This window comes from Erpetoichthys calabaricus, chromosome 4, assembly GCF_900747795.2.
Source record: "Erpetoichthys calabaricus chromosome 4, fErpCal1.3, whole genome shotgun sequence".
NCBI lineage: Eukaryota > Metazoa > Chordata > Cladistia > Polypteriformes > Polypteridae > Erpetoichthys > Erpetoichthys calabaricus.
This window is the reverse complement of record NC_041397.2, coordinates 144,246,667-144,264,486: the sequence shown is the minus strand read 5'-3', so window position 1 is coordinate 144,264,486 and position 17,820 is coordinate 144,246,667. Positions and strand designations below refer to the sequence as shown.

Sequence of the window (17,820 nt, the reverse complement as noted above, 5' to 3'; positions counted from 1 at the left end):
TGTAATCAAAGGGCAAAACTAAAACCAGAGTTCAACAACCTACTTGCAGGAAAGGTAACTGTCGCTAAAAGTCTTAAGATTTGTTGTGTTGTGTCTCAGCTGCCATATTTATGTAGTTACATCTAATAATGTAACTAATGTGACTGCCGTGGTCACGTGACACTACTCCAAATATTAAAGTCAAACTCTGCCAAAACCAGTTACATTAAGAAATAACAATAAAAACTGAATTCTTCATCCAAAAAATCTAGAACACAAAGGCATATATGTACAAAAAGCTTTAAATATTACAAAGAATAAAATGAGAGTTTTTGTCATGAACCTTTTGATATATCATTTTTGTTAAGAGTTGTTCCTCGTAGAAGCCTACTGTATCAGGAAACACAAGAGATCAAAAATGTAATCAAAAAAACAGCATGCTGTAAACTATCAAAAAATATTATAATTTTTGGGTGGAGTATTCCTTTAAGGTGTCGCATTGATGTTCGAGTGGAATCTGCCAATACATTACTTTTGATAGTTACTCATAAAATAATCCTACCAGAAAAACCTTGTGGTTCTTAGAATGATATGAAATACATTTAACAGGACTTGGTCTGCATCTCTTTCATCTCACAGACCTCCTATTTAAAAGCGTTTCAACTTAAAAGAAATGTTAGGTCAACTATAAGCATTAGACTGCAAGTTTGAATCCTTGAAGAAGAGCACCTCAAGACAGTACTGACAGAACAGCAATCCTGCTATATATGGAAAACAGGAAAGTCAGGATATACAAAAATGTATGAAATACAGCTAAGACTGTCCTACAGAGCACTGTTTGAATGCGTTTGTCACACGCAGACTGCCATCAAAGACATGATCTGAACACCTCTTCCAGGCTCTCAGGCTACCCCACAGGGAACTGAAGTGCAGCTCAGGAACACAAAATGAGAAAATGAGCTTGCCAGCTTGAGACGTCATTAAGCACCTGTCTTGCTGGACACTTAATAAGGCTTAAAGCACAGCTAACACACGCAATTGTGTCCCTGAAAGCATTCCACAAGCTTTACCTGTGTTTCATCTGTCAGCGCTCCATGTTAAGTCATTGCACTACAGAGCGCCTCTCAGGCGATGCCAGGAATTTCACACACCAATATTTGTGCATGGTGGCTGTTCTGCTTTAGAGTTAAGGAATAACTTTGTGCCCAGGGACATTTGTTCTTGATGAGGCCAGCATGAAATCTGATATTTATGCCTTAAATATTTATGTCCTCAAGAGATTACAGTACTTTTTGTTTTTCTCCCATATAATCAGTTAACAATAGTTCATAGCATCACAAAAAAAATAACAGTTCACGTTCTGTCCAAGATTGAAAAAGGCAGTAAGCTTCAGGCAGTAAGGGGAATCTTAAACAGTACCAGGAGATAACTACAAATGGAGTAAATGGGCAAAAGCTCAAAACCAGAGCAAAACCAATCTTTAAGAGAATCCTAAATGGTGGACAAAAAACAAGTGAGAAGAACATTTCTTAAAGCCAAATGCCCAAGATGGTCTTTGCTATAAACATATCCAGAACCCTTCAACACATATCTACAATATTTGACAAAGCACTGAATTAGCTGCTGGTTTAAAAAACATCACATTTAGGAACCACACTCCCAGTAACCAACCACTGCATCCTAATGCCAGAGACAGAAAATGATGCTGGTCCTGAAAAACAAAATAGTGTTGCAAAATAAAAAATACATTAAGATATTAATATTTACCACTTTTCCAAACTGGTGCCCTGACCAGGGTTTGTTCCTGCCTTGCACTCTATGCTAGCTGGGATAGGCTTCTACACCCACATGACCCTGGGCTGGATTAAGCGGGATAGAAAATGACATGATATGACACTTTTCCAAAACTAATTCTAAAAACAAAATAATTATAATTTCCATTTTTCCACAATTCAAAACTTCTAAAAATGCACATGTAAGTGTTGAAGAAAAAAGAAAAAAACTCAATCACAAGATATTTTTAAAGTTTGTCAAACTGTAACATTTTATGAAACTTCAGTTCAAAGTTCTTTGAGAAAGATCTGACACTTGACTTACCTTGCATTCAAACCCTTTATTACAAAGACTATGTAGCATTCAAACCTGACCCCAAACTTTCGTGACTAATTGAAGAATGGCTTACAAAATGTATCTTATTGACCAATGGCTCATCCCACATTATGAGAAAAAGCTACATCTTCTTCTCTGACAATTACACCACCTACATCTCTAATGCTGCATCTACCTTTTTGAGATATTTTGTACACCAGGAAGATCTGTTTGCTTGTATGCAAGTATTCCATATTTAGACCATCAGCGATTCAACCACATGCTAATTATGTCCACCCCAAAGCTTATTTTAGTGAATTCATGTGCTGAATGAACACACAAGCATAAAGACCAGAGAGGATAGGACACAAACCTCACTGTCCTCTTAGTAAGTCCTGGGGCCTCATGTATAAACGGTGCGTACAGACAAAAATGTTGCGTAATGTATAAAACCTAGACTTGGCGTAAAGCCACACACATTTCCACTGTAGCCCATACCCTGTCGTACACAAGTTCTCCACTCGGTTTTGCAGACTGGTGGCACCCAGCGTCAAAGCAGTGCTACTGTGTGGTTTCCCTTTCTTTTTCAGATCCACATCCCTGACGCAGCTTTATAAATGCACTGAAATTAACTGCATATTGTTTATTAGTTTAAGGCATCTGATTGTAATTAACCTGTAACAATATAATGGTCCACGGAATGGCCAAACTATTCCAAATACCATAGCTGCTTTAGTGTTGTTACTCTCACTGCACCTTCTTTTTCTTCTTTCAGCTGCTCCCGTTAGGGGTTGCCACAGTGGATCATCTTTTTCCATATTACTCTCACTGCACCCCTCGGAGAAGCTGATCGGAAAGAGAATTATTGGTATACAGCATCAAGCACACGCTGCATCAGCCATGCTTCCTATTTGAACTGCTTCTCACACGGAAAATGCTTCAAAACCTTTCCTGTACGGACCTCGCGGTTCAGAAAGAGTTTCATCCCAAGAACTATAAACGCAATCAATCAGTCCATCAAGTGATCCTTGTAAAACTGTTTGTACTTATTAGTACAATCACCTCACTGTAAACTTGCACTACAATTATAATATTGCACAACCAGAGCCACCTTATAAAGTGCGTATTTACATATGATGACGATATCATTTTAAAGATGAAATGCAGCAAAAAATGTTTATTATATTATACAGATAAAACTTTAACTTCATTTAAATAATCTATATTGTTAATAAATAAAGGACACGGTGTCGCTGCGCTAGCAAGGATCTGGCGCTCCGTTCACGGATTGTTCCTGCCTCGCACTGTATGCTTCACTGGGACTGGCGTGAAGGATAGAATAATTAAACATGTACTATGAAGATATTTCAATGTTCCTTAAAATTTTTGAAGAATCGGCGTTATAAGCTTACGGATGGCTTAACTTCTATTACAGAGCTGATTGTGGGGTGATTGGGTATTTGGAGAAAGAAAGGTAAGGACAGGAATTGGGGGTTAGTACGTTTGAAAGAGACATTACTGCTGCAATATATTATTTCATCGAAGGTCGTGCACAATCACTGCGCCACCGTGTTCCCATGTTTAATAACATGCTTTAACTCCTATTATCATGAAAATTATATCAAGTATACATCTCAGTATTTTAGTTATTCAGAGAGCTGTAATATTACGAATGTAATGGATTCTGTGTCATGTTGGAGGAAGAGAAAACCCGGAAGCACGTAGTGATTCACACACATAGAGCACATAGAAGATCAAATACAAAACAAAGCATTTAACGTGCTACTTTACAGTAGTTACGATGGGATTTGAGAAACTGGTAAATTAAACGATTTTAAGATGAAGTTTATGATGTTCTACTTTAATGACAAAATAAACTACGTGATTAAAGTGGAAATTTCGAGATTAAAGTTGACATTTCGTGCTTTTTTCCCACTGTGTGCCTATTATTTTTTTCTCTGTACCCTAATAAGCTTTCATATGAAACTCAGACGGTGGGCTACAACTCGGCTTTTCATGGTGATTTTGTTATGTGACAACTTCTTTTTTATTTCGAGCACTGTGTGACTTTGCGAACTTGAGCTTTCGAGTTTCTCCGACACACTATGTCACTCGATCAACTTCCTTTTGTTGTTTATACCACTGTTTAAACCAACAAATAGTACGTTTTTCTTTGCCTCCACTTGGTATTCACTGAAATTGTTCTATTTTGCGTTGTGGTTTTGCCATTGTCTTTTCACAGAAGGCTGGGCTTAAGGGCTACAGTATTTATATTGATTTGCATATTCAAAGAGGTGTAATTCTGGGAGGAGTTGGGGTGGGACAGCAGGCGCGTGCACGTGCGTTACTTTTCACGCTGACCTGGATTTATGTAGCGGAAGATCGTGGAAGTTGGTGAATACATAGATTTATGCATCTGGATTTTTTTGTGTATAAGCACATTTCCGCTTTTGTGCTTACGTCATGTAAGAATTCTACATGAGCAAATTCTACGCTCGGCGTTAAGCATGAGGCCCCAGGTGTCCTAACTCAATAATGGGCACCTTTTTTAAAGAGTTCTCTGTGGATTACATAACCAGCAAGTTTCAAAAGCTGTTCACTCAAGGCCATTGCTTTTATTTTATAGATGAGCAAACCCTCTCAAGGAGAGTACATTCATTTTTATGGATATCTCAGTGTGAATAAGTCCGGAGCTGTAGATGCTCACAGCAATTCTGGTGCCCTCTCAGTCCCTTTAAGGACCAGGGGTTGTTACATTAATATAAGTTCAAATATTTGCAGAAACCCCAAATTTTCCCGCATACAGAGAGAAAAAAGGTGTTCCACTTTGTTCAATTCCCCCCGCCTTTCTCCCAAGTACAATATTCCTGGAGATGGTGCTAAGACTGAAAGAGCTATCAGAAAAAAGTGGCACATCGAATTAAATAAATCTCTCCAACAAGCAGGCAGAACATATGACAAGATGCCTTTTCACAGCTTTGTGAATAAGCCCTCTCCTCATTAAAATATTCAATCACACATTTTTGGTATCATTAAAATGATCTAATTACAAATCAGAGGTGCCGACCAACGAGATCGAGTTTCCTGCCAAATCATGAAAGAATTCTAAACATTTGGCAGCTCCAAAGGACACGGAGGCAGCTGTGCGCAAGGCCTTCCCCTCCGCCAACCTCTACAGCCAAGCCGAACAATGAACTAGAGGGCAATGGAGCTGATGCTCAGCAGGACACTTCAGAATAACAACGGATGCTTTACCGGCGGTTGCTGTGTGCAATTGAGTATATTCCTCAACCACTCAAAACTGAGCAATAGCTACTTAGGCAAGCATGAAAAAAATAGGGGAGTAAGTTACCCAAATCTGCCAGTGCAAGATATCAATTCCAAGGACACTGAGAGAGAAGAGGAGAAATACTGCAGAGTGTCTATATACTTGAAAGAAAGAAAGAAAGAAAGAAAGAAAGAAAGAAAGAAAGAAAGAAAGAAAGAAAGAAAGAAAGAAAGAAAGAAAGAAAGATATACAGTGTGATAAATACATCCACCTGTCCATTAACTTTAAATCCACCGACTAAGTGCAGAATGTTGGTATCATATAGATGTGTTGCAGGAACCAACCCTGAATCGGGAACGCATTCATTGCAGGGTACATTTATGTACTCATCGACACTCACTCATATAGGACCAATTTAGAGCTACACAGAGTGGATTCAGAAATTATTCTAAACCTTTCACTTTCTGTTTATTATACTATGTTGCAGATTTCATTTTAAATGGATACATTTGCTATCTTTGTCCATCAAACTACACTCAATAACCCATACTGATAAAGTGAAAATATGTTTTCAAACAGGTTTGCATTTTTGTCAAAAATCAAAAACTGAAATCTCTTCTTCATAAATGTATTCGAACCCTGTGGAACTTCAAAAAAGCAAAGTGAGCAGGGGGCTAAGCCCCCTAGTTAATTTACAATAACAAGAGAACACCTGAGTTTTCCAAAGTATCACGCTCTTTGTGCTAATAACATATAATTACATCAGTAATTACCCAAATCTTAGTAGACACGTGGTAGCAGAAATGATTCTGAATGACCTGAACAGTATATTGATTGCAGCTTACTCCTTAGCACCCACTGTACTTTATTACCCAAATGGGATCAAACTTTGGGATTTGCCTTTGCAGTCTCATTTCTCCAAAAGTGTTGCCATATAAGACTCACACATTGATCAAAGTTGACAACATGAGGTGGAGAAAGTGTTACTTATCGTTTTGCCACCAACAAAGACAGTACTCTTGTTTCTTTTATTATGCCATCCCAATGCTAATATGTCAGCCAAAGGTACCAGCAGAGTGTCTACTACATGACAGGTGTTTATCTGAAGCTTTATGCAAAGTAATAGTCATAATCCTCTATTAGTTCAAATATGCTGGTTTAGGCAGTCAATATCTAGAAGGAAAGGCTTCAGAGTCTGGATTTTGAATTCTGCTCAGGACCTTTACTTGACTGGCTAATCCTTCAGTATGTACTTAAGATGACCATGTATTGAGCAGCTGAAAGAGCATGATCAGTCTGCTTTTCTCTTTGTGTAGAGGGGTTTGACACTCTTCCCTTCATAATGAATTGCTCTTTAGAATGTCCAGTTGTTCTCACAAGGCACTGGGCAAAATTCTATGAACCCTAGCAAATGCAGCCGGAAAAATTCTATGAAACCTAGCAAATGTAGCCGTTTGAGCTTATAAACCAAAGTGATCACCTGACTGTTACATGTATGCTACAGGCATCCAGGTTACAGAAATGATGAAGTAATTAACAATGGCAGTATAAAAAAATTGTAATATCATATATCAAATTCAGCACTGTACTATAGTTAAGGGGAAAGAATTACCGGGACATCAAGATGAGGCTGAGAGTTAGACAGTAATGGGTTAATGATGGCCTTCCGGCCTCCCCAACCTCTCTCCTGATGAATGCCTCTCAATCACCCTCACCCTGTGCTGGAGAAGGGATTTATTAGATAGTCACAGCTGTCACCCCCTTGGTAATCCAACACTCTTATTATCCTTCATTAGTTGCGCTCGGCATCTAATAAGAGATTGTCAAATGGATGACAAGTGCAACACATACTGCGAGGAAATTCTGAGCCACAGAGACAGCCTTTAGCCACTCAACGGGACAAGCAACAGATATCTGCACTTCAGCTAGGCCATAGCAGAATCAGACGTCTGCGTAAAAAAGGGCTGTTTCGGAGGCTAACAAGGAATGAACATTATGTCCTGTCAGCCATTTTTAGAGTGCAACAGAAGCTGCTGGGTTTTAAATCAGAGAATAATTCCATCTTGTAAATAAAGTTATTTCCTAATTTGGCTTTTTCCTTTTTTAGTTGCTGTAGAATTTTCTATTTAGCTCGTAGATTTGCATTCTGCTCCTCTCATGCTGTTTAAATTATGTTTTGTTTAAATATTGTTGTTTCTTATAGAATAGACAATGCCTGATCAAGAGACACAGGTGCATGTGGAATGACCTCCAGATTAGCAAGTTCTGAACATCATTGATATCTTTTATTTGTTGATTTTAATAGTTATTTATTTAAAATTATTTTGTTACTCTGAGCTGTTGTTGCTGAGTTAAAATGCTTGCTTTACTGGCATGTGAAGTTGATGCAGCCATTGCTTATGGACACTCTATTTTCATTTTAAAAATTAGAAAAAGGAAAACATTAAGCTTAAATAGGTATTAAAATGTTTAGAATGCAATATACACTTACTAGGAAATCAAGATTTTAAACTAGGAGCAACTTTTTAGCAAACGTTTCAATTTGTTCCTCACAAACATTTTATTATTTCCTTCTGGTTTCTGATTTTGATTCTGATCAATGATTTGATCTTCTTTTTCTGGCATTCAGAACATGTTTAATTTAAAGCAGAATATAAGTTTTCTTTTGGACTGATTTCTTTGGTCGCAGCAGTGATTACATATACCTAATATGAGATCATAAGTACCTGCCTCTTCACCTTCTGAGCTCTCTGACTGTTCATAACTTTACATAAGAAGGCTTATCTAATCAAGGAAACACAGAATACTGAATATAGCACCAAGTGGAAGCCAGACAGGCTAAGTGATTTGTTAAAAGTTCCATAGGGAGGACAGTTTGAACTAGCAACCAGATATTTTAAAGTTTACATTATATATATGGTACCATTTACAGTCCTTGTTAGGATATTAACAAAAATAATAGAAAAACTTAATAATAAGTGATAGATACATTTGTAAATCTAAAAGTTAAGATAGATAGATAATATCATCAGAGTACGCAGCACTGAACCAGCTTTGCAGTAAATGCCTGTGAACTCTCTTAGGACCAGCTGTACGAACCATTTGCTAGTTATTTAAGTTATATTAAATGTTTGCCTATATATTAGTGCATAGTCTATGGGAGGTTCTTATAACCCACACAAACTGAATAGAATGGGTATATTCTAACTATTTCTTGTCGATCTGACTACAGATTAGTCTCAGTGACCTGCCTTGCCATGAGTAAGACATGGAGGGCACACGGTTTTAAACTGTGCCTTAACATGCCCAATAGTATGTAACGCATCGAGCTCTATTGAACAAGCATGACCATACGTTTAGAGAATACTGAAGGCGAAGTAAAGCATCTTTAAGTATAGGAACAACTGACATTTGGCAAGAAAAGCTGAGTTTAGAGAAGAGACATTTTTTTCCAATTTGTTTTTGCCTTTTATTCTACGTGTGTAACAACCTTTTTCTTTATTCTTGAGTGGACTGTTTGCTTTGAAATTTTCACTAAATCTTTTAAAATGAATTTTTGAACTGAGAGATTTCTTTCAGCACACGTTTTGACTCGTGCTTGATCCTGCCTTGCTTACCAGCAGATACACCAGCATTAACTCTTGATAAAGCAACTCAATGACATTGACACAGAGTACTTCTCACTATACATCATGTATGTGACTACATCAGGCTAACAGAAGGGATGCTTCAGCTTGAATTACCCTAAGAAACAGCATGTGACACCATACCACATGGTAGATTCCAGTGAAGCAAAGATATTAATTCTGTTAGACCTCCATGCAGATTTTGGCACTGTCAGACTTGACATTCTACTGTCCAGAATGGAGAACATTCTGGGTATCTCTGGCACTGTCCTCCAGTGGTTTAAGTCCCATCTGACTGATAGACAAGCTTTGGACTAGGTTATCATTTTTATGCAGATGATTGTGTATAAAATTCTATTATTAACCTACAAAGCTTTAAATGGTCTCACACCAAACTACGTCAGTGACTTTCTCCATTGCTATGCTCCTGTTTTCTCACTAAGGTCCTCTGATTTTGGCGATCTTGTTGTGCCCCACACTAACCTACACTCTATGGGTGACAGGGCCTTCAGCTGTATAGCGCCCAGACTCTGGAATGACCTCCCTAAATTATTATTAGATATTATTAGATCACCTGACTCTATTCATTCTTTTAAAAAACAACTTAAAACTCATCTGTTCAGGAAGGTTTTTAACTTAACCTAACATTCTGCCCCTTCTTTTAGTTTGCCGATGTATCCAGATGATCAGGATAATTTGTGTGTGTGTGTTTTTTCACAAATTATATGATGTCTTCAGGCATTTCTTTTAGTATTAAATTTAGTATTATATTCTGGCTTATTCTTTCTTTTATGCTATTTAATGCTTTTGTATATATATATATATATATATATATATATATATATATATATATATATATATATATATATATATATATATATATATATATATATATATATATATATGTGTGTGTGTTTATTTGTTTATTGTTCTATGCAGAAGCTATTTGTATCTTAAGCACTTTGAGCATGGGAAAGGCACAATATAAATAAAATGTATTACCATCATCATTACTATTACTGAACTTGTAAGGGAAACAGTCATCATTTGAACAATTACCTTGACAGGATGCCCCTCGCTCCTCAAAGCCACTATTACACAGGCACTTTCCAATCGGTACTAGCCACTCGCCATCTGTGCTGCAGAACATCCTGGGAGGCTCCTCCTCCTTGGAGTGATTGACACATGAGCCCCTCACTTCTACCAGAGACTGAGAGTCCATGGGGACTGTGTCGGGAAACATGGCTAAGTTTCTGACTGTGAATGGGCATTTCTTAAAGTATACCCGTACTGAGACCAGTGCCACACAAGCTCCCACATCCTGGAATGCCAGATAGAAGCCCTTCTTGCTCACAGGGCCTACCTCTCGCACTTCTGTGTTGAGCTTAAGGATACGGTCACCAAGATCCATCTGTGTGAAGCTCTCATCTGCTGCAATGGTGTCAATCTTGCTGAACTGGTGTTCCCTGAACTTGACTCCTTGGTCCTCGTCAGACTCCATGTAATATAGGTTGAAGGTTTCCTTGCATGTGCCCAAGACAAGAGGAATACTGTTGCAGTCTCGCAGAGTAAACTTGAGCTCCACATGGATCTTTTGGGCAGAATTCCGTGCAATCCAATTTGTTCTCAGCCAGTTATTCTGATTGTACTCCATTACATTGCACACTTGGTACGTACGGATTGGCGTGTAGTGCTCATCCACCCCACTGATCTCCTCCCACTAGAAGAAAAGTAAAAGAAAAAAAGTCACTCAGGCACTAGGCATTCACAAGCAGTAGACACATGGTTGTTTCTAGCACTTGTTAGAAGTTTACTAAGTGGAATATTGTATTGTGTCCAGGCAGGAGTCATTTTTATACTGCAGCACTCAGATTGATGGTACCACCCCAGATTTTAATTTTGATCAACAGTTCTCAAGGCAATGTACAATAAAGTTACTCTGGAAACATTACAAATCTCAGAAAGTTGCAGTATATCAGCTTCATTCAAATATGTGATGAAATGTTCAAGCAGATGCAGTATGGAAATTACCTTCACAGAGAATTAGTTCAAGACAGTAATTGTTTTGGGGTATATTGTAAGAGAACCTTACTCATAAAGTCATAGTAAAACAGCAGCACTTGGTACAGTTGTGAATCTCAGAAGAAGATCAGCATGAGCTTTGAGGAAGCCTACCATAAAGATGTAATACAACAGTGGCTTCAAGAAAATTTTCAGCAAAGCAATAGACATCAAGCAGGCATTGCATCAGGCTGTCTTTGGGGGGCCAAATACAATAGATAAGAACATCAATAAAGGAAGGTATGATACAGAAATGACCCCAAGGATGATGTGTATGAATGTTAAGGAGATGAGGCCAGAAAAACTCACTCAGAAAATATATGTACAACATGATATTATAATGAAGAAGATGGAGCTTAAGAACAGTTTGTGTTACCAGAAAACGTGCTATGAGCAGACCTAAACTCTATCTATCTAAACATGTCTGGTGAAATAAGTGAGTCTTGTTTTTATTTTAATAATTGGTTTATAAGAGGCCCTGAAGAAGATGTGGTATGACTATGCACACTCCTTTATAAGCAGGTGTACTACAAGTGGCACTCAATAGTACTTAGTCATCATCATTTTTTTTTTTTTTTGGAAAGAGTGTGTTCTGATGACTGAGACACAAGCAAATGAAAGCACCTGCTGACATGTTCATTTCTGAAGTGCTTATTTACTCAGAGCTTCTCTCCACACAATAAAGCACAGCTGTGCATTTAGTGATGGCTCTTTTAATGAAAACTGAAGCCAGGATGTTTCCAGAATCTGGGCTAGTAAAAACCTGCTTGCATGGGGACAAAGTCCTCCTTGGCTTTATGAAGCATTGCTCTTAGAAAACAAAGTGTAGCACTGCCAGAACAGCAAATGTGAGACCTGAGAGCTTCACATTTAATCCAAAGGTCCAGAAACCTCTGCATTATTTTATGCTCATTTTAGTCACTGACGGAGACGTCAAAATTAACAAAGGATGCGTTTCCATTTTTTTCTCTTTACTTTTGAGATGCTGAAAGATGAGACTAGGCTGGAGGCCAGGATAGCACAATAGTGTTAGTGTGTACAGTTAATTCCTTCTTTGATATCGGCATCACAGCTTAATTGATTTCACATCTCAGGGCAATCTGCACAGCTCAGAGAAAAAGTTTCCAAATAGTTTTAGAACAGTCAGACTAACATAGGTGTACTTTAAACAGCTTGCCAAGATTTAACAGTCCTAAGCCCAAAAGGATACATAAACAATGTATTAAATTCAGTCTACCAATTTATCTTTCAAAAGAACTGTGCCAAAAAAGGGCAGTGGCAGCAGACTTGTGGGAGCAAAATCACACAAATATATGGAGAATATAAAAGCTCTATACAGACGTGTCATAATAAATTAAGATAGTGTGCAGATTACATTGTGAAATACAGTATTTGTTTGCAACAGGTTGTACCATATGTTTGAAATCAAATTATTCATATATGAAAAGTAAAAGAAAAACAAAATCTGTATAGTCATTGGTGACTCCCTGTGAAGTGGGAAAGATGACACTAGATATTGTTAGATAGGGAGGCACAGACACAAAAAGGTGGTATTGCATAAACAAAAGTGTTTTTTTTATTTACGGGTGCACAAAAAAATAGCATCAGACAGACTTTTTTAAATGGTCCTCACCGCAACTGACACACAAAGTAAAAGAAGCAATGTTCCAAAAGTAGTGAAACTGTACGATATTTACAATGTGAATTGCAACTCCCCAAATGAAATAGAAGCAATAAATGAATAAATGTATATACATAAAAAAATTGGTAGTCTTCCTAAATAAAAATGTGGTAATGAAAGTTCTATACAAAACCACAGTTCTTTCAATAATCCGATCCACAAAAAGATATTTGCAAAGAAAAGAAATCAGTGCATATACAAAAAGACAAAAAGTGCCACACAAACGTGTATACAAATACTTCCACTAAAACTATACTATATCTAGGAGATATTTATATACAGTATCTATGTACATAAAGAAAATGCAGTATATACAACCCAAGGTACAAGCCACTATGCTGGATGTACTATTAAGATCAAGCTACACCAAACTCACTCACTACTACTACTGCTGCAGGCAGGAAGTAACTTTTATACTCTGTGCTGTTTTGATGACCAATCATTGCGTCACCCTCTATCCAATCGTGGGTTGTGAGAGTACATACTTATGTCACACTGCATCTGTCCCTGCAAGGCCTCTATTAAAATGCCAGCAGCCTCGCAGGTACATACATGTGCACACACACACAGAAACAAAGCTCAATCGTATTTACATCCACATCTAAGATAAGTTAGTACCTCTCCTTCTAATACTATTATTAGAATTAACCTCCAGGATTCCTTTTCCTTTCAGCAGTACACTAAATGTTTCACACCTATTTTCTTTTACTTCAGCAGCGGGTGGCCATGAGTTATTGGCAAGGAGTTGGGCTGCACATGGAGCCACGTAGGCCTTCACTTCTCCCTTCTGCCGGAATGGCCAGCAATGTGTAGCGTTACACTTCTGAAGTAGCATGGAAACTCTAGAGCACTGGTTCTGAATCTGTGGGGCGGGCCCCCCTAGGGGGGAGCGAAGTAACAAAAAGGGGGGGCGCAAAGAAAACAAGAATCGAAAATATGAAAAATACATCTATTGAAACCAAAACAAATTAACTTAAACTACATTCTGATACTAGAAAAATAAATATAGAGTTAGATAAATGTTGATAAAAGTTGAGTAGGTATAATAAAATATGCATCTATGATATATCATTAATTAAAAAATAACAAATTTCAAAAAAACCTTAGGGGGGCAAGATTAAACCTGTTATGAAAACTCGGGTCGCAAATACTTAAAGGTTGAGAAATGCTGCTCTAGAGAAAGCATTGTCTTGCATTCTTGATTGTTACGCAGGAGAGGTAAATGCCATTCTCTTTCTATTCTCCTCCTCTTTAAATGAGCAGATACCTAAAAAGTAATTTTTTTTCTCTCTTTTGGTAATGGGCAGGCATATTACCACATCGTGTCTCACTTAATAATGACATTGTTTTGACAAGAGCATCGTTAGTCAATTAGTCATTAAGTGCGTTGGCATATATAAAGGGGGCGGGGGCGTGCCTCTGTGTCTGATGTTATTTTCGCCACACTGACTTTAATGTGCTGTGTCTTCAACACTGCATTCTGTGCACAGCACACAGCTCTAACCTGGTGCACGCCAGCAGTATAAGGGAAGTGCCTATGTGTCATTTTCATCACATTGACATATCAAGTATACACCTAACCTGACATAACCTACACTAAGCTAACCTAACCTCATGTAACCAAACCTAACATTAGCATAATATATTCATCCATCCATTCATCCATCCATTATACAACCCACTATATCCTAACTACAGGGTCACGGGGGTCTACTGGAGCCAATCCCAGCCAACACAGGGCGCAAAGCAGGAAACAAACCCCAGGCAGGGTGCCAGCCCACCGCAGCATAATATATACATTACATAAATTAATAGTTGTTGAAATATACTATTAATAATACATTAATAATAATATAAATACTGTAAACAATACTGTAATACAACTACTTACAATGGTGCTTCAGTGCCATTCGGTTTCATTTATTGTATCTCTAAGGAAGGTCTTCAATGAGATTTTACTACTTTATTGGGTGCTTCTTTGGAAAATATTATGTTTAAGGAATATGAAATACAAGTAACCATTAGGCCATTCACATCAAAACTACACCAACGATGCAATTTTTACAATCATGAAAGTTTGAATCTGGAAACTATTTCAGACATAACAAGCACATTTGGACTCCATTTTAACTAAAAGTAAAATGTTATACATTTTATGTATTGTACTAATGCATTTCCATATCTACTATTGTGTTTTTAATATAGACCTGTAGATACAAAAACACTTAAAAAACAAAAAACATGATATTTTCATCTTTGAAAGCAGAAATTTCAAAACTGTTCACTAAATTCCTGAATGCTACTGAATGTTATGTCATGTGTACATTTGCTGTTTAATCTTTTACAGCGTGAACAAATATGTACTTGATACAAATACCAAATTAAAATCTAAGTCTGATTGAGATGTCCATGTGTAGGTATCACTGGTATTTATGTACGAAAAACCTGGGACGCTCTCCATTACACACCATATATTTTAAATATATTAAGTGCAAAGTAACTAGGTATTGTCAGTGTGTATTTCCTCTGTAATTCAAGCAGTAGTATAAAATAATTAAGTGCCTGACTCTAAACTTATCATATATTTTCTCGGGCAACACACTAACAAACACAGCATTGTTAGGATATGTTGTAGTCATTGTACACTATAATTAGGGGAAATTCATGCAAAATAGTAACATTTTTTATACGAAAAGTGTACCATCTGTGTCAACAGCTCAATATTGTAAAGGCCAATGAAGGAAAATGACCAACATATTTGAAATGACCAGTAATAGAATCCAGGATCCCAAATGAAAGTCTACCTAATAAAGACCTCTGCAGTTTAGTTAGTGAACACACTAGTCCAAATTGTATATTTGTCATACTTTGAGTTACTCTTTAAGTGCCACATACTGTAAAAGGAACCAGAAGGTCAGGTTTCAGCAGCTGAAATAGACATTTGTTTCAAGCTGACAGAAAAACTATATGCATTGCCTTGTCAAGGGCTTCCAGCAAACATGAGCGTTTGTATGCCTCTTTGACTCATTTTGTAAATTACAGCTTTTTGGCAGTCGTTAACAAGAATAATTCCCAGACACCCTGAAGTGGCTGTGCAATCAATACCATTCCCCCACCCCCAAAAACACTATCAGAGAGGGCAGTCGCATTTTCCAAAGTAATTGCTGGTAACTGTACCTGACAATTATGCAATCAAGTGTGTGTCTTCCACGCTGCTTTAGTAATATACATTGCTGCAGGTCCCTCATATCAATTTTCATTGTGCCACAGTTTTAAGAACCACATGCTGGACCAGGGCCAATTGTTTCCATAAGACTCAGACTGGAAAGTATACGATTTTGGGCTGAACTCCCTTCTCTTGACAACATTCTACTTTTCAAAATCTTGATAATTGAAAGCATTGCCTCATACTATTCACCATGAATGAAAATTGAGCTAAACATAATCTAAGTGTGCAATTTTGTAAAAGAATCGTTGTCATGGACAGCAATGCAGAAGGTAACAAAAAACAGCAATCACTTATCCACATCTATTACAATGTCACACAACACTACCAGAATCATCTTTATATTTATGCTGGATCATAAAAAGCTACTCACCAAGCCGCACAATGCCTATAGGTAGCATGTATTTGCACAACTAAAAGCATCTTAATGTCAAGAGTCCCCAGTGCATTTGTTGGTTAATTATTTTTTTCTTATTACTGTAAATTTATACATCATACATCGAGAGCTGCATGCACCTGGGTGTTGAGAATGATTTCTGCAAGGGTAGACAGAATTAGAATGGGCTCAGGGTTAGAACTGAAGGTAGCATCCTCTTCTGGATGCCTGAAAGACGTGGCATTTGTGAACTCCTTACTATGCCCCCAGATCATATCTGTGGGTTTCCCTAGAGAAGTTAATGAAGCTTGCTGAGGGCATCTGTAGCCTTTTATAGTAAGAAGATTGCTGGCCGGGGAGCCCCAAGCTACACATAGCACCTGTCAGCCCCCGCCCCTGCTTCAAAAAAGCTGCCTGCTTTCCTTTGTTTTCTTTCTCTGCTCTTCTCTTTTCAACTCATTCTCAATGCATGTCCAACATAATGAGCTGCAACGAATGGCAATGAAGAACAAAACAGGGGAGCCAGGAAAGATTTTTTTGAAGAACTGTTTGGGAGCAGAGCAATCTTGCAGCTCAACTGTTGTGGTGTCATGGAAGACAACAATCAGGGTTTCACATAGTGCCACCTGCTGTACCAGAAAGCACAAACATCTAAAGCCTGTGTAGGAAGACTGTAAATGCTGAAATGTGTTTATAACTCTGTGATACCAGACCAGGCATATGAGCGATGACAAACCATGCAAATTTCACTGAAATACTGACCTTTTTAGAGTGTGTGTGTGTGCTGGTAACACAGTGAGGTCTCACAAAACTGAGGCCTCTTGAAATGTTGCACTGGAATAGTGGTGGGCGGAGGGGTGAAGAATCTAGTAGAGCATGAGTGTGTGAAAATTTTGCTTTGGAGAGAGTTTCTCTACAGTCATACCTTAGAAAAAAAATACGCCTCCAGCTATGAGTGTGAGAATGTCATCTTTATCACTAACTTTATGCATGCTATATAAACCCTGCTCTTACTTATTCCAGAGTGATAGAAAGTGAAGATCTTTAGAACTAGCCACAGGACCCTGACACATCTTCGTTTTAGATAGATAGATAGATAGATAGATAGATAGATAGATAGATAGATAGATAGATAGATAGATAGATAGATAGATAGATAGATAGATAGATAGATAGATAGATAGATAGATAGATAGATAGATAGATAGATACTGTAATCTGAACATACCAAAATGAATAAAAAGGAATAACTTTAAGAAGAATGAAATTTTCTCCCTTGTCAGTCACAGTCACAGTGAGGCACTATGTAGGCACATTGCTGTTGACATAAAGGCGCCCCAGGAGTAATTTGTTGGCAGAAAGTATTCAGTGTGACAGAGAGAGGATGTGCAGAATTGTTCTTAATGGCACTTACGACATAATAACAAAGCTTAATAGATCAAAATCTTGAGGACAGTTCTGCAAACAATTTTAATATTTTCCCCTATGAAGTCAAATCACTCACTGAGACTTTAT

At 37.7% G+C, this 17,820-nt stretch overlaps 1 protein-coding gene across 5 annotated transcripts in view; it reads right to left on the bottom strand.

Moving 5' to 3' along the window:
• epha3 (eph receptor A3) overlaps positions 1–17,820 on the bottom strand; it is a 214,022-nt gene that overhangs the window by 141,636 nt on the left and 54,566 nt on the right. For all 5 annotated transcript variants that reach the window (XM_028799857.2, XM_028799853.2, XM_028799854.2 and 2 more), the window contains exon 3: positions 10,021–10,681. In XM_028799857.2, the coding sequence (XP_028655690.1) occupies positions 10,021–10,681 (661 nt within the window). The remainder of the gene's footprint in view (positions 1–10,020; positions 10,682–17,820) is intronic.